This window comes from Schistocerca nitens, chromosome 8 (genome assembly GCF_023898315.1).
Source record: "Schistocerca nitens isolate TAMUIC-IGC-003100 chromosome 8, iqSchNite1.1, whole genome shotgun sequence".
In the NCBI taxonomy this organism is placed as follows: domain Eukaryota; kingdom Metazoa; phylum Arthropoda; class Insecta; order Orthoptera; family Acrididae; genus Schistocerca; species Schistocerca nitens.
The window spans coordinates 419,452,085-419,472,792 of NC_064621.1; the positions used below are offsets into that span (position 1 = coordinate 419,452,085).

Genomic DNA, 20,708 nt, shown 5'->3' on the forward strand with positions numbered 1-20,708 from the left:
TCAGTTATCACTTGAAGATTCCTAAGAAACTGAAAGCCAGTTTGTGATTGAATAAATATAATTTTGCAGAACATTAGGCACTGTTTCCTTTTTAATATTACTCTCATTTATATTTAGGAGTGAAGGAGACTGGGACAAATACAGAGAGCAAAAACTTATCTTCAACTTTTTTTTAAAGGACATGAAAGAGAGGCAGTAATGGAGAAGGTTATGAGACATGATTTCAGCCAGTCCCCTATGTTATTCAGCCTGTACATTGAGCAACCAGTAAAGAAAACCCAAGAGAAATTTGGGAAGTGAAGTAAATTGTCAGCGAGATCTCAAGTGGGATTGGAAGATTAGTTGAATGGAATGGACAGTGTTTTGAAAAGAGGTTATAAGATTGTAGAATTGTTAGTATTGATCACATTTTATTTTGTTGACAAATGATGCAACAGGAATGAGTTTCAGTCCTGAGTGAGGGGCCATTAAATGTGTGGTGTGATGCAATACCAGTGCTTGATCCACTCATGTTCTTGGTCTACATAAATCATTTACCTGGGACACTGGGGGGAGCTTTCAAAAACTGATGTTTGTTGAAGATACGGCTATATTGATGGAGGACCCAAACACATCCACAGCCATGAGAATAATCTAACAGGAATTACAATTGGTTATCAACAACGAGCTTAACGAGGCTTAATGTAGCAAAACTCATTTTATGCAATTTCAGAAGATTCAAAATTACTTGCAGGTGCCAGAATTAGTGATCAATGAGCATACACTGAATAAAGCTGCATCTGTGTAGTTCCAGCACACCCATATGGATAATTAAGATAGCATCAGAAAGAGAATAAGTTAATCAAAAAGCTCAATTCTACCTTTTTCACACTTAGAAATCTCTCTCACTGAGTTGACCAGCAAAGAGGATAGCTAGTGTGCTGTACCTTGGCATAATTTCTGTACCAATGCAGATAAAGTGAAGGATTCAATAGGAATATTGTGTAATGTTAATACTGAAAAATCTTGCAGATGCCTCTTCAGGGATGTAGGGATTCATATACTTACAGGCTAACACACATACTCCTCAGTGGTGTTTGTAGTTAATAAAAAGCATGAATTCAGAATGCACAGTGTAACTCAGAACCACAGTAGAAGAAGTGAAAATAATTTTTAGTTAGGCTATGCACCACTTACTAAGGTTCAGAATGGAGTCTTATAGTATAGTACAAAAATCTGTAACATTAGACAGGAAACTGGAAGTCTCCAAATATTTAAAAGAACGTAAAAGGCTCCATCACCATCCACTCCTATAGGTTATCACTAAGTTAGTGTTAGTAATGTACAGAATCAGCTTTTTATCATCACTGCTAGCCATATTTGACATTAGTTCAATAACATTAGCTGAATGCTAAATCAGTGCTTGGTGGAACATGGTACCAATATTAAATAGGAAACACTTCCAAATGTTCTGTGATATTCATTCTGTAAGAGGTTGCTGTTAAACATTGGGCAGTCCCATAACTAGCCAGATATTCTGTAATTATGTATTCACTGTGTTTGTTTGTCAACATTTGACGTTATCAAGGGCTTTAAGGAAGCCAATAAATATGTCAATCTGTTTATTGCTGTCCATGGACATCTGCTGCTTTTTCTAAAGTATACATCTCCCAAATCATTCAGTATTATGCACATACCTACTTCCTTACCTAGGCCAATTCTGTAAAATACTAGCAGTAACTTTGTACTTTGTGAAGCCATGATATACATTAGTGTGACATTTTGAAGAACATTAGGAAGTATTTTCCATTTAATATCATAAATTTAATGCTGACCTGAAGATTATTGATTCATGATGAAGCTATTCTTCACTCCCATCATGTGTCTGTATAGAGTACTCCTGGCCATTGTCTTGGAGACTTATCTCTGTACAAAAGATGAAATACAGACTTGGAAAATTGTAATCAATCAATACTCTACTTGACACTTTCAAAATTTATACAATTTACAAGCATCTCTAAAGAATGAGCACTGTAGTTTATGTCAGAACGATATGCAAAATGATTTTTAGTAAATATGCAGGTACGAATATAATGTGTGGTTTGGGAGGTATTTACTTCAGCAAAAGGAGACAAGTTTTAGATGTCTGAAGACAACAACATTGAGACTGACATGTTTATTGACTTGCTTACAGCAAAGTCAAATATTGTCAAAAAACACAACAAATTCATAATTACAGACTGTCTGGCTGTTTAAGGGACTGGAATGAGTATAATGGTGCTTGTATACTATTTTATATGGAGACAGATGAGAACAAGTGAAAATATTGCTGACAGTACAGTAAATTTTAGGAATATATAAACAACTAAGCACCTTACTAGGACTTTCCTGGACAATTCTGTTATACATATGAAAGAATATTATTTATGGGTAAGATTTCCAGAACAATCAACAATAGGTACCATGACATGTAAATGATCTAAAGTAAAAGTAATGGAAATATAAAGCACAGCAGCTGGTGAACATTTTTATTGTTGCTAGAATACAATGTGCCTACTAAATCACTTCAGTGACAATGTTAAAATGTTTAGAGATGTGAATCTGAAGCTGTGAAAGATGGAATCACTATGTTTCTCTTGTACTGTGGCAGGGAAGTGCAAAGATGTGATTTATTGTAAGGTGTAATATGCCTTCAAAAGTAGTGGCTAAGAACTTTTGACTAACCATTGCTGAGTGTAATTGATTTATAAGATTCTCCTACCTACCTGAGGGAGATGCATGCCTCTTCATTACATGGACAACCAGGGTTCAGTGGTACTAGCTACAGCGTTTCCTTGGTAGGACTAGAGTAGCATCAACTTAGTTTCATGTAGCCATCTGAAGAGCTATTTGGAGGAGGAGTAGTGGCTGTGAGTAGAAAGCCGAAAGTAAGAATGTGGAGAGCAGTACACTAACTACATGCAACAACATACTGCATAGCATGAGGAAATAGTCACACAACATGATGTGGATCCTTAGGCCTAATTGCAGACCTAGAATGGATAGGTTCATTGGTTGGGAACATTTACTAAATTAGAGTAAATAACAAATTTGTTTGTCAATAGTGTGTAATGGAATCTCTTACTCTAGTGCAAAATTCTAAAAATGGCATACTGTTTCTTCGGAGAGAAATGCAGCTACAACTTATTGAGAGCACTCAGTGGACTGAATAGACTCTCAAAGGAAAAGTATTATGAGTGAATGGAAGAGATTCTCAAATGCCACGCTCTATCTGAAATCACCCAGGCTAACTGGAGTGTTATTCTGTTGTATGCATTATATTTACAATGTACTTGGGGGTGCATTATCTTTCAACCATTCTGTTCTTCATGTTTATTACAATAATTGTTCTGAGATTATGGAATTTGTATATTTGGTGACTTCCATGAAAATGTTCTCCAGTGCAAAATATTTTGAGCCAGGAAATGTGGAGTTTGTAAAATCAGTCTGTGATAATTGTGGCTTGAGCCTGCATTCTGCCCCACATGAACCCTTCAAGTGCTGACTGACTGCCATGTCAACTTTTACCTTAATGTGTCTTTTGGATACGTTATGGAGGGCAAGGGACCAGCATACCAGTGTCACAGCTGTTGTCAGCTTGCCAGACCTTGGAGTCACTACTTCTCCCACAAGTAGCTCCTTAGCTGACCTCATGAGGCTGAGTGCGCCCTGTTCCAATTCTTTCACCCAGGATAGATTCCTGACCCTACCAGGAACTGTAGGTGAAGGAGCAGAAGAAAGAGTTTCAGGAGAATATGGGCTTGGTAGTACTAGTTAGAGGGGAGAAAAATTAATTGAATTCTGCAATAAAGTTGCTAGAATACAATGTGCCTACTAAATCACTTCAGTGACAATGTTAAAATGTTTAGAGATGTGAATCTGAAGCTGTGAAAGATGGAATCACTATGTTTCTCTTGTACTGTGGCAGGGAAGTGCAAAGATGTGATTTATTGTAAGGTGTAATATGCCTTCAAAAGTAGTGGCTAAGAACTTTTGACTAACCATTGCTGAGTGTAATTGATTTATAAGATTCTCCTACCTACCTGAGGGAGATGCATGCCTCTTCATTACATGGACAACCAGGGTTCAGTGGTACTAGCTACAGCGTTTCCTTGGTAGGACTAGAGTAGCATCAACTTAGTTTCATGTAGCCATCTGAAGAGCTATTTGGAGGAGGAGTAGTGGCTGTGAGTAGAAAGCCGAAAGTAAGAATGTGGAGAGCAGTACACTAACTACATGCAACAACATACTGCATAGCATGAGGAAATAGTCACACAACATGATGTGGATCCTTAGGCCTAATTGCAGACCTAGAATGGATAGGTTCATTGGTTGGGAACATTTACTAAATTAGAGTAAATAACAAATTTGTTTGTCAATAGTGTGTAATGGAATCTCTTACTCTAGTGCAAAATTCTAAAAATGGCATACTGTTTCTTCGGAGAGAAATGCAGCTACAACTTATTGAGAGCACTCAGTGGACTGAATAGACTCTCAAAGGAAAAGTATTATGAGTGAATGGAAGAGATTCTCAAATGCCACGCTCTATCTGAAATCACCCAGGCTAACTGGAGTGTTATTCTGTTGTATGCATTATATTTACAATGTACTTGGGGGTGCATTATCTTTCAACCATTCTGTTCTTCATGTTTATTACAATAATTGTTCTGAGATTATGGAATTTGTATATTTGGTGACTTCCATGAAAATGTTCTCCAGTGCAAAATATTTTGAGCCAGGAAATGTGGAGTTTGTAAAATCAGTCTGTGATAATTGTGGCTTGAGCCTGCATTCTGCCCCACATGAACCCTTCAAGTGCTGACTGACTGCCATGTCAACTTTTACCTTAATGTGTCTTTTGGATACGTTATGGAGGGCAAGGGACCAGCATACCAGTGTCACAGCTGTTGTCAGCTTGCCAGACCTTGGAGTCACTACTTCTCCCACAAGTAGCTCCTTAGCTGACCTCATGAGGCTGAGTGCGCCCTGTTCCAATTCTTTCACCCAAGATAGATTCCTGACCCTACCAGGAACTGTAGGTGAAGGAGCAGAAGAAAGAGTTTCAGGAGAATATGGGCTTGGTAGTACTAGTTAGAGGGGAGAAAAATTAATTGAATTCTGCAATAAAGTTCAGCTAGTAATAGCAAATACCCTGTTTGAGTATTACAAGAAGGGTATGTATACTTGGAGAGACCTGGAGATGCAGGAAGATTCCTGTTGGATTACATCATGGTCAGACAATAATATGAAAAGTATAGTTGCTAATCACCATATAGTGGAGATGCTGAGTCACAGATAGGCACAACAAGAAGACTGTTGGAAAGTGAGCTTTCAGCCAACAATGCTTTTGTCAAAAACTGCCTCCCCCAACAAACATGAGTTGCATTTGTGTGTGTGTTTTGTCTATTTTTGACAGATGCCTTGTTGGCCAAAAGCTCACTTTCTGACAGTATTATTCCATTCCATTCTGGACTTTCCATTGTTTGATCAAGGTCAGACAGAGATTCCAAAATCAGGTATGGACGCTAAAGTATATGCAAGAGCAGATATAGAATCAGATCACAGTTTAGTAATAATAAAGAGAAGACTGAAGTTTAAGAGAACTGTAGAATGGAAGCTTTCATGACTAGTATTGACAATATTGCTATATGCGGATATTTGTTTTATCGGCGTTAGGCTATGGTCCAAGGCATAATTTTCCACCTAAGAGAATTTAAGATAATCGTCCAGAAGAACCAGTGAGGAAGGAAGTGAGATACTGAAGTATTGGGGAATGATGAGATGCATTTGAATTTCACTAAAGATGTGGATAATGCAATAAGGAACACTACAGTAGCCAGTTCAGTTGATGAGGAGTGAACATCTCTAAAAAGAGCAGTCACAACAGTTGGACAGACAAACATAGGTAAATAATTCAAGGCAATAGTGCAGTGTGCTGTGGTTTTGGAGAGAGGTGACCACCTGACTTAAAGTTACTTCCCCACTCACTGACACAACAGCCTTTACAAAAGCTCCACTGTCAACAACAGTGCATTTGGGTGGCTGTTTCTTTCTGTTGCAAGTGTATTTTTGTGCTGTGGCAACTAAGTGGAAGCATTTTGTGATTACTTTTGCTGACGAAGTAGCTGTATCAATGAAGTTGAAAAAGGAAGTTTATTGAAAACTGTTGTCACTAATTATGGAGTTGGTGTTTCTACCATTTGGGTTCAAATGACTCTAAGCACTATGGGACTTAACATCTGAGGTAATCAGTCCCCTAGACTTAGAACTTCTTAAGCTTAACTAACCTAAGGACATAACACATCCATGCAGGCAGGATTCGAACCTGCGACCGTAGCAGCAACGCGTTTATGGACTACCATTTAGGAATGGATGAAGCTGGAATCTAAATTTCTAGAGCAAGCTGTGAAAAATCGTTATAGAAAACCATGGAAAACATCTGTCTTTGAAAATGTAGATGAAGCTCTTTAATTTTGGTTCAACCACAAATGAAATAAAGGCATGCCTTTGACTGGCCTGATACTGCAAGAAAAAACTAAAATTTTGCTGAGTTGTTAGGTAAGGAAGAAGGAATTTTTCTTCAAGCTTTGGGTGGTTGGACATGTTTAAAAACAGGTATGACATTTGTTGTCTGCAGATCCACATATGGTTATTGTTTTTAAAAAGGTTCAAAGATTACACCCAAGGCTACACTAGTAACCAAATTTACAGTGTTGATGAAATGGGAGCTAACTTCAAGCTTTTGCCTACAAAATCCTTAGCTTCCTCAAAAGAAATGTCTGCCCCAGGACACAAAATCAATAAAGAAAGGATAACTGTTATTTTGGCATCAAACATTTCTGGCACACGTAGGCTGCCCCATCGTGTACCTGGAAGTTGAAAAAACCTCTGACCTTGAAGGATATTGCTATTATCTATCCCATTCTCTTGTGCCATTTAAGGGAATGGGATAGATAATAGAAATATTTAGGTATAACACTATAATGTAAAAAAACACCAAAAAAGCCCTTGTTTCCTGTGCGCATTTCTTGTGCATTTGACACGTTCCACATCATAACGGATTTTCTGTGCTATTGATCAATGGAACACATAACTAACTAACTAACTAACTGACTAACTGACCAAAATACACTACGAGTTTTTTATAGAGCCTAAAAATATTCTTAGATGTCTTGTAAACTCTTTGACGAATGGTTTACTAATCATTTTGCACAAAAGATTTTATCTGAAAAAGGCCTGCCTAGAAAAGCCATCTTATTAACTGACAATATACCTATGCATCCTTGCGAGATAAAAAGCAGCAATATTATTGTGCGTTTCCTTCACCAAAATGTAACAAGGCTAATTCAGCCACTGGATCAGGGCATAATAATGACATTTAAACAGCATTACCATGGAATATTCTTGAGAACCATCCTGCAAGATAGTGGCATGCAAAACAAAAACATTAATGATGTGCTGAAGGAATTAAAAATGAAAGACATAATGCATTGGGATGTGCAAGCCTGGGATAATGTGAAAGTAGAAAGAAACTCTTCAAAGGTTTCAGACAGAACAGTATGATAGGCTTGGAGAAAACAAGACAGAAAACTTTGAAAACTTGACAGATATGGTAAAAAGAATTCCTGCATGTGAAAACATGGATATGTGTGAGGTGGAGAATGGGTTGTTGCAGATAGTTTGCAAGAAATCATGGAGCAAGAAATTGTAGAGTGTTGCAGTCAAATGCTGACACAATTGAAAATCCCAAAACAGATGACATGGACGACAGTCAAAACTGACAGTGGTTTTTGAGCACTAGAGGTAAGCCTAAATTAAGAACTTCTCTTCTTTCAAAAACCTACTGGATCTAGTGTAACACAGAAATTACAGTATATGTTGTTCTTGTTTTGGGTTGTCCTAGGATTCATTGAATAATGTAATTAGTCAACACCAGCTGGTGTCCTTCTATTCATGAAACAGTGGTGGGACCTGACTGCTCAAAAATGTGTGGAGCGATACAAGAAACAAAAAAAAGTTTCTGTTTTTTTTTTTGAATGAGTAATTCATATACTGGAAACTACTGTATTAAGTACGGTATACTGTGTATTAATGTACTGTAAATCTAAAAATTTAATCCTAACTTTAATAAAGAACACAAGCCTTGCATAAAAAGGGATTTTTCAACTCATTTGGCCTTCAAAACTATCCTAAAATATGTACTGTAATTACAGTACAAAATACTGTAGTAAATGTTAGATGTTCATAGTTTAAGCAGAAAAATTATTATCAAAAACTCCCTATTAGTGTGGTTAACCAGGGTTGATGTGTACTTCAATTGATAGATAAAAGAAGGAAGTACAAAAATGTCCAAGGAAAGAATAAAAAAAATAACAAGTGCAGGGAAGCTAAGATGAAATGGCTACAGGAAAAGTGTGAAGAAATTGAAAAAGAAATTGTCATCGGAATGACTGATTTAGCATACGGAAAAGTCAAAATAACTGTTGGTGAAATGAAAAGCAATGGTGCTAACATTAAGAGTGCAATGGAAGTTAAACACAGAGGAAAGAGCAGGCAGGTGAAAAGAGAGCACTGAAGGCCTAAACAAGGGGGAGGCATTGTCTGATGATGTCACAGAAGAAGAAATTAGAGCTGAAATGAAAGAGAGGGTATCTAATATTTGTGTCAGAATTTAAAATGGAAGACCCAAGATCAAATAATGCAGAAGGGATAAGTAACATTCCATTGGAATTTTTAAAGTCACTTGGAGAAGTGGCAGCCAAATGACTATTCAAGCTAGTAAGTAGAATCTGTGAGACAGGTGACATATTATCATACTTTTGGAAAAATGTCATCCATACAATTCTGAGGATAGCAAGAACAGATAAGTGCAAGAACTATGACACAATCAGCTTAACAGCTCATGCACCAAAGTTTAAAAAATTAAATATCTGTTAGATGATGATCACTTTGGCTTTAGAAAAGGTTAAGTCACCAGAGAGGCAGTTCCAACATTGCACTTGATAATGGAAGCAAGACTGAAGAAAAATCAAGATACATTCGTAGGATATGTTAACCTGAAAAAAGCATTTGACAGTGTAAAATTGTACAAGATGTTCAACATTCTGAGAAAAAAGTAATCTATAGTGAATGACACCTAACATACAATATGTGCAAGAATCTAGAGGGAACAACAAGATTGTAAGACTAAGTCTGAAGTGCTCAGATTAAAAATGGTTTATGATTGGGATGGACTCTTTTTCCCCTACTGTTCAATCTACATTGAAGAAGCAGTGATGGAAATAAAAAGAAAGGTTCAAGAGTGGTATTAAAATTCAGGGTGAAAGGGTGTCAATGAGATTTGCTGATGACATTGCTATCCTCAGTGAAGGTGAAGAAGAGTTACAGACTCTGTTGAATGGAATGAACTGTCTAATGAGTACAAAATATGGATTAAGAGTAAACCAAAGAAAGTGAAAATGATCGGTAGTAGCAGGAATGAGAATAGCAAGAAGATTAACATAAAAACTGGTGATTATGAAGTAGATGAAGTTAAGGAATTCTGCTACCTTGGAACGCAAAATAACCCTTTATGGATGAAACAAGGGGCACAAAAGCAGGCCATTTCTTATGAAGAGATGTATGATAGTACCAAATGTTGGCCTTAATCCAAGGAATACATTCCTGACAAAACACATTTGGTGCACAGCATTGTATGGTAGTGAATTATGGACTGTGGGAAAAGAACAGAATCAAAGATTTTGAAATGCGGTGCTTGAGAAGGATGTTGAAAATTAGGTGGACTTCTAAGGTAAAGAATGAGGAGGTTTACCACAGAATCTGTAAAAAAAGGAAGAAACATACATTGTGCCATGAAGATAAGATATGAGAAATTAGGGCTGTTATGGAGACATATAAACAGTCATTTTTCGCTTGTTCTTTTTGCAAGTGGAATGGGAAAGGAAATGACTAATAATGATACAAGGTACCCTCCACCATGCACCGTAAGGTGGACTGTGGAGTATCGACATAGATGCACATGTAGATGTACAAAAAACACTGACAAGAAGAAGAGACAAATAGCATGACAGAACATGTGTTAAGACATCAGGGGATTACTTCCATGGTACTAGAGGGAGCTGTAGATGGTAAAAATGCAGAGGAAGGTACAGATTGGGATACATCTAACAAATAATTATGTTGAGTGCAAAAGATACTCCGAGATGAACAGCCTGCCAAAATCGAACTTACATCAGTCCCAGTGTTCTCAGAGAATGCTCTTCCTGACAGTACAGATAGAGAAAGTATTAATATGATATTAGTTAACTGCAGAAGCATCGAAGAAAAGATCCCAGAAATAGCATCACTTATTGAAGGTTATAATGCCCAGATAGTATGGGGAAAAGAAAGTTGATAGTAACTGGAAGTGAATAGCAATGAAATCCTAGGCTGAATTTGGAATATTTAGCATAAGCTATAATTATCAATGGTAGTGGCATTTTTATTGCATTAAGGAACTCGATAATATGCAAGTAGATTTTCATAGATTCTAAATGTGAATTAATCTGGATGAAGTTAAGCATCAAAGGTCAGTCAAGAATGATAATTAGATGCTTTTATTGACAGTCTGGGTCTGGAGCTGTAGTGGCACAACACTTCAGAGAGAGCTTAACAGAATATTGTTAATACTTTTCCTGATCATTCCGTTGTAATAGGGAGTGACCTTAACTTGCCAGATACAGACTGTGAGTCATACTATCATTCTGGTGTCAGGAGAGAAGGATTTGTGTGACATTATTCTGAATGTCTTGTTCGAAAATTACTTTGAGCAGATAGTAAACCAACTCCCGAAGGTAATGTCTTAGACCTCCAAGCAACAAACAAACCTGAATTTATCGAATCAGTTAAAGTAGAGGGAGGATCGTAATGCTGTGATAGCAACTGTGCCTAAGCGTTTTATAAGGAATTTAAAGAAAGTAGGAAAATGTTTTTGCTTAGCAAGAGTGACAGAATACAAATTGCTGAGTATCTGAGTAATCAGCATCAAATATTCAGTGTGCACAAATGGAGAAAATCAAAAGCATCGTCCAAAACCGCGACAGGGATGATTTCCAGTCTAGCATACGGTAACATGTTCAAGTTTGAGAAACGAACCGACCTTCCACCAGATCATACGTGGAACAACAACGAAGAACGACTACGAACTCGAGTTCCTTTCGTGACAGAGGCGAAGGTCATGGTGTCGTCTGCAGCAGCTGTCACGTTGCGGCAGGTGCGTAAAACCGCCAGTACAGTTTTTACAACTGGGCCCAGGAGACACGACGCAGACGGGACAGTGAATAATACAGCTAAAGGCAGATGCTGGCTCCGATCGCCGCGCACGTAATAAAATTTTGATGGTTGTGGAATTCAACGCAAACAAAAATTATTGTCTTGCTTTAGCACTCGAAAAAGGAAAATATAGAGCTTCCATAATGATCACATTAGCGGTTTCTCAGCTCCCCGAGCTCATGAATTTCGATGCATAGATCGATATTTATAAGCACTGTTCAGTTGTTAAAGCCAGAAAAGGCACATGCGTCGTCCGCGAAACTCTGTGTATCATTATAAATGGAGTCATACACTCTTTAGTGACATGCGATCGGTTGTAAAACGAGGAATGTGGTGAGATGGCAAATGTCAATGTCGTATCGAAATTTTTCGCAGAAATAACACTGCAAATATGATAAATTTTAGGCCGTAGTACGTATATAAAGTGCTGTTTGATTCTCGGTATACTATGGTTACACGGAAATGGGTGCGAAACTGCGGTGTTTCAGTAGACTTCGGTCTCCCACTCAGCACACTTTTTTATGAAAAGTTATACTGCTTCAGTACCATGTATTGCCGATGTGTATTGTATTCATTACTAAGCAAGCTGTCGAATGCCTTTAAACAAGTATGGGGGCGCAAAATAGGTGTTAGGAAGTGTTTATCTAATGCAGTTGAGTCGTACGCCGTCAATCATTCTCCTTGTGATATTGTTGTATAGTAGCTTTTAAAATTCTATAGGTCATTCAGCAATGACTCAGTTTATTTTTCAGAATCAAAGCATGAACACTGGAACAGCGTTTGTTTATCGAAAGACACATATTTTGGATGTATTCTTATCGTGAGACACGCAATCAGTACCACACTGGATCCAAGAACAGCACCATGCGGAATGACCACTTCCTGGTGAGATTACAGTACTGAAACGAAGACCAACTGTGATGAAAAAAATTAAGCGTCCTCTGATACGCATTTTGTGTAATCTTTCCCCTTTTTTTTACAGGTTGACGAAACGTTTTAGGACTGGATACCTAAAGGAAGGGCCACTCAGGGAGACCAGCCTGAGATGAAACCCTGGAGAATGTGGAACGAGTGCAAATCGTTTTCAATGTGGAGCCACTACATCGAAAAGACATTCAGCACGGCAACTCAGGATGTCACGACTGTCTCTTCTGAGAATAATTAAACAGAACCTTTACCTTATTCCTTACAAAATTCAGCTGAGCCTAACTATGGAGGACAGTGATATGGTGTAGCGACAGAGGCCTTTACAAATGGAACAGTCGTTAAGGATCAGGTTTAGTGATGAGGCACACTTCCACCGTCATGAGGACGTCAACAGACAGATATGTCTCCACTGGGCTACTGTGAATCCACACATTCACGCTGCTGGAATAGCCCCCGTATAGTTCCGATCTCAAACTGCATGATTATTTCTTTTGGGATTATCTAAAGGACAGAGTCCTCTAAGATGCACCTGCTACACTCCAGGGCCTTCGTACTACAATTTCCAGAGAGATCCGTGCTGTCGAAAATTGTCATCTTCAGTAATTCATAACAGAATTCAATTTAAGTCTTTGCACACTCTTTGCTGCAGAAGGAGAGCACTTTGAAGACCTTTTCAAAAAGAAGAAAAAAAGGAGCTCTTCTTCAAAATATTGGCCAAAGAAGGTTTCATCAGATAACTCACCCCGATGAGTTGAATCATCTAGCGAAAATGTCATTTCAGAACAGTGAAGCATTTGTAAAATATTAGGGGTGTCCATGTTACGTGGGAAACTGTTCCACTTAAGAGAAAGCTCCGGTGCATGTTCCCTTTCATTTACTTGACTTCTTCCTTAAACTCTGACTCAGATTTCCTAAAAATAAATAAATAAAAGAGAACATAACCTGGCTGTCAACCTTTATCGAAATTAGAACAGGGAGCCTGTCTTATTTTGATAATAGTGCGTCACTGACTCTTTTATCGCCGGAATAGTATAGGACATTGCAGGTAGGCCAGTAAAACACATGAGTGAACCGATAATGCAATGAGGACCTACCAAATGATAAGACACTTTATCAAGTAATATGTTGGCTCCTGCAAAGAAAAGAACCTCCATAGATACTGAAGACGATTCATCATCCTTAAATGCCTTAACATATTTGTAATGGTCGCAGTGTGTTCACAAGGATATCAAGACAGAAGAAACTTATGTCATAAGAACTATAACCACGTTTAATTTGAAACTGCAAAGCAATGTAGGGCTATTAAAATAATCTCACGGTTTATGTTCTGAGAGTGCGAGTGATGAAACGAGAGAAGGCGGCATTAATTTTGTGCTGCTCTCTTTCTCATGGAGGTCCTTCTGCCACATGTCTTGTCTAATATATAACAAAGACTTGGTCCTACTGAAAACAATTTGACAACAGAGAACCGTGTTTTTCTGTCAGAAGTAATTAATATCATTAGATCAAAGCAAAGCAAACCTATGTGTGTATGTGAGAACTTTGTGATTTCTTGTCACCGAAGGCATTAAAAACGTAGGAAAAAGGAGTGAACATCATGGTTTAACATTCGGCCGATGATGATGTCATCAGAGATGCAGCGCAAGATCGGACTGGGGAAACGGGTATGAAATTCGAAAGTGTTCTTTTCAAAGAAGCCACAAGACTTTTGCTTTCAACGGTTTGGGGAAACCCTGATGTGGATGGGCGGACAGGGATTTTAATTGTCAACCTGTCTAATGCGAGTCCCGTAGGCTGACCACTGCGTCGTCTCGGTCAGTGCAGGATGTAGTAAGAATAAGTCAAACAAAAGCAAGGCGAAGATAATCGTAGCTTTTAGAAAACTAAATAAATAAATCTCAAAACAACAGCTGTTATGCTGCCATACAAAGATAGGTTGCGTGAAAGCGACAGATTAACACATTTAAAGTATACACATCAACAAGAACGGGTAGCATCAAGCGTTTGGAATACTGTTCTGGAAATGACACTGTGGAAAATGAAATGGGAAGAGAAGAGATAAGGCTTGGCAACTTGAGATTTGTGGATGCCACTGCATCATTGCCTAACGGCAACTTGAGTTTTCCGAACAACACTGAGTGACTCGAATCTCTGGATACTGGTGAGGCTTCAAAAAGTCTGCTGATTGACCCTAGCTTAAAGCTTTCCAAAATTCAACGAAAAGGATTGAGAGGATATGATTTTGTTGACAACTTGATTCTGGAAACCTGTATTGCAATGACTCCATGACGACCTTTAATTCTTATTTTGGATGTAGTAGTGTACAGTTGCGATCTCAGGCTATTTTCAAGTACCTGGTTACGTTCGTTGGCTCTTCGGTCATAAAGTAATTGCGATAGCAAATATTGGCAATTTAGCGGAAGTTGGCGGTACTAAACAGAAGTACACATGATCATGTGTTTGTGAGATTAGTGATAAGTTTAATTAGGAAAAGCTTCTGAATGTTGAATTATTTGAAGCTCATTTGGCTAGCTTATCACACAACAGTTGATAAATCTGAGCATCGTGTTAATGCAAATGTTCGATTGGTGGAAATACAAAAAAGTTAGAAAAGCTAACGCATACAAACCAACTAAATTCAATAAATAGGAATAAGCATAACATACAAATTAATTTTAATAGAAAATGTGACTAATATTAGATTTATCCCCACAACAATGACCGTGCTAAATAAAAGTCTAAAATTTAATACAGAACCTTGCTTAGGAAATATTACGATGAAGAACCTTATCGAAAATCCTAAGTTAGCTCTCGATATGGCTCACTTGTCTCCACACGATCGAAACAACACTATCCGTAAAACCGCGAAAGTAATGTATACACCAACAGAATTGGAAAGTAGGCTCATCATAGGAACAAAGAGAGGTAGGAAGTCATATGTCAAATCAATAATACGAAAAGAAAACAAAAATTAACAGTTGCATCCATCAAGAAGCCATTCAAAAAAGTTATAGGAACTATGGACCCAGGATCACAGTAAGTTCTGGTCCAATTCGTAAATATGAAGAATAGTAAGACATAAAATCTTCGATCTCTTTATAACAGGATGGTAGGCTTTGGTAAATGCTCACCAACTGATGTTCTACCAATACATATCTTTGGCTACGAGACACAGACATCGAATACATTGTTTAAATGGAAACTAAGAAAAGCACAATTAGCAATGGTAAGCATAACGTTGTACAACAGACGAAAATGTGGGAAGAGGAAAAGACACATACGATCTGCTACAAAACTCAGTGCCATCTTTCATTGAAATGACCGTGAGATGATTAGGGCGAACAGAACTGGTGCTACACTACTGTCCAAGTAACAGACGAAGATTTCCGATAAGTAGGCTAGACCGACATAGTAGTTCATCCGGAAAAATCACTGTGTTTACTAGATAAGCAACAGCTGAAGTCCACACTCGATGAAGGAATGGATAAACTAACGAGTCGATGTGTCTCTGAAGAGGCAGTATCACTTGTTGACAGGAATTATAAAGCTTCTATTTCGTTACAATAAAGATAAAAATTTACACCAAAGAATAAAAAAATGCGTGCTTGATCTCTTGCCGTAAATTCCAGCTGTCATTTGTGGATGTTATCAAAGAAGGTAGGAAATGAACCTCAAGTGACTATAGTAAGTAAAATGATAAGTAATGCACAGTACTGACAGCGCTGTAAAACCGGGCTTCAACTTCCCACGAGCACCCTGAATCAATAAAACGTGATCTTCGCATCGTTTCTGCCAAAAGCCTATTTCCACACTAATAAGACATTCCAGGGACATACATTTACGGACCGAATTCATAAAGTGATCATTCGTATTTATTGCAGTACAGCTGCAATACTGTGGGTGCTTCAACGCATTGAAAAGCTGTTTTCTTGAACTGCCCTACAAATTGAGTTTACGATTGGATACTGACTTTTATACTCAATTGTTCCATAGCTGACAATCAGAAAACATGACGAAACACGTGACAGAAATTTTTGACCTGAAACATCGAATGGACTGGCGATTAACCAGTTTTTGAAACTGTACTGTGTAAAACCGAAAGATCCCAAGGGGAAGAAACCCATACAACACTTCGACAAATATCAATTTTTTTGCACTTAAATGGCAGCAATAGTAGTTGAACATTTACTCGATAACGATTTAGTTCTGTGGGATGTACGTAAGTAAATAGATTAACGTCGCTCCATGTAACGAAAACTCACACATTTGAGGTAAGACTGTCCATACAAGGACGGGAATAAGGGGAGCTTTCGTGGTCTCCAATCAAAGTGATGGTGCAGAGAGCATAAATTATGATAAAGGAGCAGGAGACGGTGGAGTAAGAGCTCAGAGAAGTGGTTGCTGGAAGGTATTCTCGAAGATACTGCTTAAAAAAGTTACCAGAACATGATAAAGGTAGTGTGTCCAGTAATTTGGCATTTTACAATAGGCTTTTTGTCAGCGTAAATTATACAATAACAAGTGAACTTTCACATGAACGAATGTCATATCTCTGTAACAAGGGTATGTGTGTGTTCTTACTGCAACAGATGTTCTTAAATATCATGGGTGATGCAAAAGTAACAGGTAAAGTGAAACATTGAAATGAATTGTCAGCAGAGTGATGTGGTTTTCGTATGTTTTTTAGTAGTGATGAAGTCTATTGATATATAGTTGTATCGCGTCAGGTGGTGCTGTAGCGTTGCTGTAGCTCATCGTTATCTAAGAAAGAAATAAAAACATTGCAGGCTGGTAAAAAAGTAAAATAATTATGACAAGGTATTTTTAAGGCCAGTGGTCAGTTACTGATTAGAGGTACCGAAATATACTACTGTGGACTGTACTACACCACTCCGAAAACTACTGCCTTAACACAGCACGTCGATGAATAATGTAACCATTACCGTACAAAAAGAGGAAAGAAAAAGAAGAAAAGAAAAAAACGTTTAATGCTACTGGAACAACTTGTCTGACAAGTTTCACAGTTTCGGTTACTTTTGCATCACCTTGTAGCTTCAGCGTAAAATTGCAGTTTTACAAGACGTGGCTCTATTTGAAGAGCACTCAGACAAGCACTTCTGCAGTAACATACGTAAAGCTCGTTCTCTAACCACAACATTTGGGAGGTTGTGGAGGGAGCTTTTGATACAAGAGAGTCGTGATCGCCAGCTGCTCGTCACAGTGTAATTACATTTTCTTTGGTTTCTTACCTCCATTTACTGCTCTAAAAATATCTGCAAAACAATGCGAATGTGGACGCTATGAGTTGCTTGTATCATTTGGAACCAAACTCGTTCCATTTACTGACGGTACTCCCTGCTGACAGCAGTAATTCTCACTTGGCTGTTTGTCCTCAAGTTGCTTTCAGTGCTTCTCGGGTCTGCTTCTTTCCAGATGTACGTCTACAGTGATACATTGCACTGTGCATAGGTTTACTGTTGAACTGGCCAGTATACGGATCCTGTACGTGTTCACTGATTGCAGTGGAAGAGCGACGGCAGCCACGTCACCGTACCTTTGCATCTGCAACTTTTATATCTTTTATTCAGTAAACGTATCTAACAGCAAATAATCTGGTAATGATGAACACCGCAGCTGACACTGATGTTAATAATTAATTAAAACAACTTCATCCGTATAATTACAAATTTATTGTGTTACACAAGTTTCATTCGTAGAACATCTCCAGGCTGCCGAAGATTTTCTACGAAAGAAACGTCATAGCACAATAAACGTGTAACAATACATATATGTCTGGTGTGTCTTATTTTGGGCATGTCCTAAAGAAACAGACACCATTTTGATCCTGCAGCCAATATGAATGAAGACACTAAGGAACTAACGACGTTAGCTGCCAGTGAGCATTGATTTATATCAATGGGGCAAATTGAAAATTTGTACCAGACGGGGATTCGAGCCCGGGTCTCGTGCTTACTGGGCAGGTGCGCTGACCACTACACCGTCCGGTCACAGTGGTCACTATAGGCGCACGGCATGGTAATCCATCAGCTCAGTAGCCTCATCCCTCCCATTCCCGTAAGGGTTCCTGTTTGGTGTGCATCTGCGCTGAAGGGACCGTTGACTGCCATCGCCTCAATTATACGCGTCATATGTGGTGTCTGTTCTTTCGGGCATGTCGAATCCTGATCCAGCGCAAATTGTCAACTTGCTCCGTCGATATCAAGCAGTGCCTACTGTCAGCTAATGTCTTTAATTCCTCAGTATCTTGTTTCATAGTGGTAGCAGGATCAAAATGGTGTCTTTTCTTTCGAACATGTCTGAAAGAACAGACACCACTATATAATTAATGCGATAACAGCCATTGATCCCATCAGTGCAGATGCACACCAAGCTTGAACTCTTACGGTAATCGGCGTGATGCCACGAGTAATGAGGCTGATGACCAGGGGCACTACATCAGTGGTGGGTGGTATGAGCTGAGAATCTGGGCGTGACGAGAGGTGTGCTAGGGTAGTTCGTACAGTTGTGGTGACCTCTGTGTCCAGATGACGTAGTGGTCAGTGCATCTGCCTAGTAAGCAGGAAACGTGGGTTTGAATACCAGTTTGGCACAAATTTACAGTTTGCTCCTTTGATATAAATCAATGCCTACTGACAGCTAATGTCTTTAATTCCTTACGGTCTTGTAACAATACAGTTTAGGTGGTTTTTGTTAGTAATTAATATCCAACAGCAAGTACTACGAGTGAATGGAACAAGACATACAGCTCATACAAACGAAAATTGTGCTATTGCACAGATATATTCAATACAACAAAGATGCAAAAATAAAGGAGGGTAAAAATGAAACGAAATTCATTCAACTCGGGTCCTTTGTACCAAAATATTTAGAAAATATCCCTGAACAACCTCTGGAATTTTGTCTGTGGGCTTTGGTTTCGCTGTGTATAAATGCGCGTGTCTTCGTGTAGTTGTAAAGAGAAAGCCGATATTTTCGCCACGTTTTCTTTAAAAACAAAACGGGTCAGTTTTCATTTCGAGGGGGCAAATACATCTTCCTGACCCGCCGTAGATGCCCGACAATATAAGTCGACGGAGAACTTCGTCTGTTCCCGATGCAGAAGGATTAATTTCGGAGTATCGCCGCGCCAGTGCCTCTGTGAAGAGCTCCGGTCACCAAGTGACGAGAAGGTAGACGTGGACCGCCAGAGTCTTGAGAAGCCAGTGCCAGAGACGCCGGCGGCGGCTCGGTCACTGCGCGGGCTCGACCATGAGATGGTCGGGCGCGGAGTGCCTGCGGGCGGAGGCGCGGCCCCGTCCGGAGGCGGCGTTGCCCTCTGCGGCGCCCTCCTCCGTGGCGTCTGCAGCGACGGCGACGGCGGCGGCGGCGGCGGCGTGGTGGTGGCGCGCGCAGAGCCCCGGGGGCCGCGTGATGACGATGGTGGGCAGCTGGTGCGCGCCCGACTGGCGCAGCAGCGCGCGCACCGTGCCCTCCGGCGGCGGCCGCGGCCGGTACGTGGGGTAGCGCGGCGCCCAGCCGCGGTCCGACGTGCGCACGCCCGGCGCGCGCTCCAGGGGCCGCCGCCGCCAGAAGTAGCCGTCCAGCGGCCGCGGCCCGAACACGCACGGCTCGCCCGTCGACACGGCTGCCGACAGCGAGCACCTTACTGCCAGCTCCCTGTAAAGTCTGCTAGACTAGAATATGCGGGAAAGAAGTCGGGTGCACGATGTATTCTGTGCTGAGAGGAAACTGAGAATATTTTGCGGCATCCCCACTCATCGTTTATTGGTCCAAAACTGGCCATTAAAATTGCTACACCAAGAAGAAACGCAGATGATAAACGGGTATTCATTGGACACATATATTATACTAGAACTGACATGTGATTACATTTTCACGCAATTTGGGTGCATAGATCCTGAGAAATCAGTACCCAGAATGACCACCTCTGGTCGTAACAACAGCCTTGATACGCCTGGGCATTGAGTCAAACAGAGCTTGAATGGCGTGTACAGGTACAGCTGCCCATGCAGCTTCAACACGATACCACAGTTCATCAAGAGTAGTGACTGGCGTATTGTGACGAGCTAGTTGCTTGGTCACCATTGACCAGACGTTTTCAGTTGGTGAGAGATTTGGAGAATGTGCTGGGCAGGGCAGCAGTCGAACATTTTCTGTATCCAGAAAGGCCCGTACAGGACCTGCAACATGCTGTCGGGAATTATCCTGCTGAAATGTAGGGTTTCGCAGGGATCGAATGAAGGATAGAGCTACGGGTCGTAACACATCTGAATTGTAACGTCCACTGTTCAAAGTGCTGTCAATGCGAACAAGAGGTGACCGAGACGTGTAACCAATGGCACCCCATACCATCACGCCGGGTGATAGGCCAGTATGGCGATGACGAATACACGCTTCCAATGTGCATTCACCGCGATGTCGCCAAACACGGA

The 20,708-nt window shown here is 39.8% G+C and overlaps 1 protein-coding gene across 1 annotated transcript in view; it reads right to left on the minus strand.

The window, feature by feature from the left end:
* Positions 1-19,380: 19,380 nt before the first annotated feature.
* Positions 19,381-20,708, minus strand: part of LOC126199591 (arrestin domain-containing protein 17-like) — a 189,911-nt gene continuing 188,583 nt past the window's right edge. Inside the window, exons 10-11 of the mRNA XM_049936517.1 lie at positions 19,665-19,900; positions 19,381-19,548 (exon numbers count right to left, since the gene is read on the minus strand). Of these exons, the coding sequence (XP_049792474.1) occupies positions 19,381-19,548; positions 19,665-19,900 (404 nt within the window). The remainder of the gene's footprint in view (positions 19,549-19,664; positions 19,901-20,708) is intronic.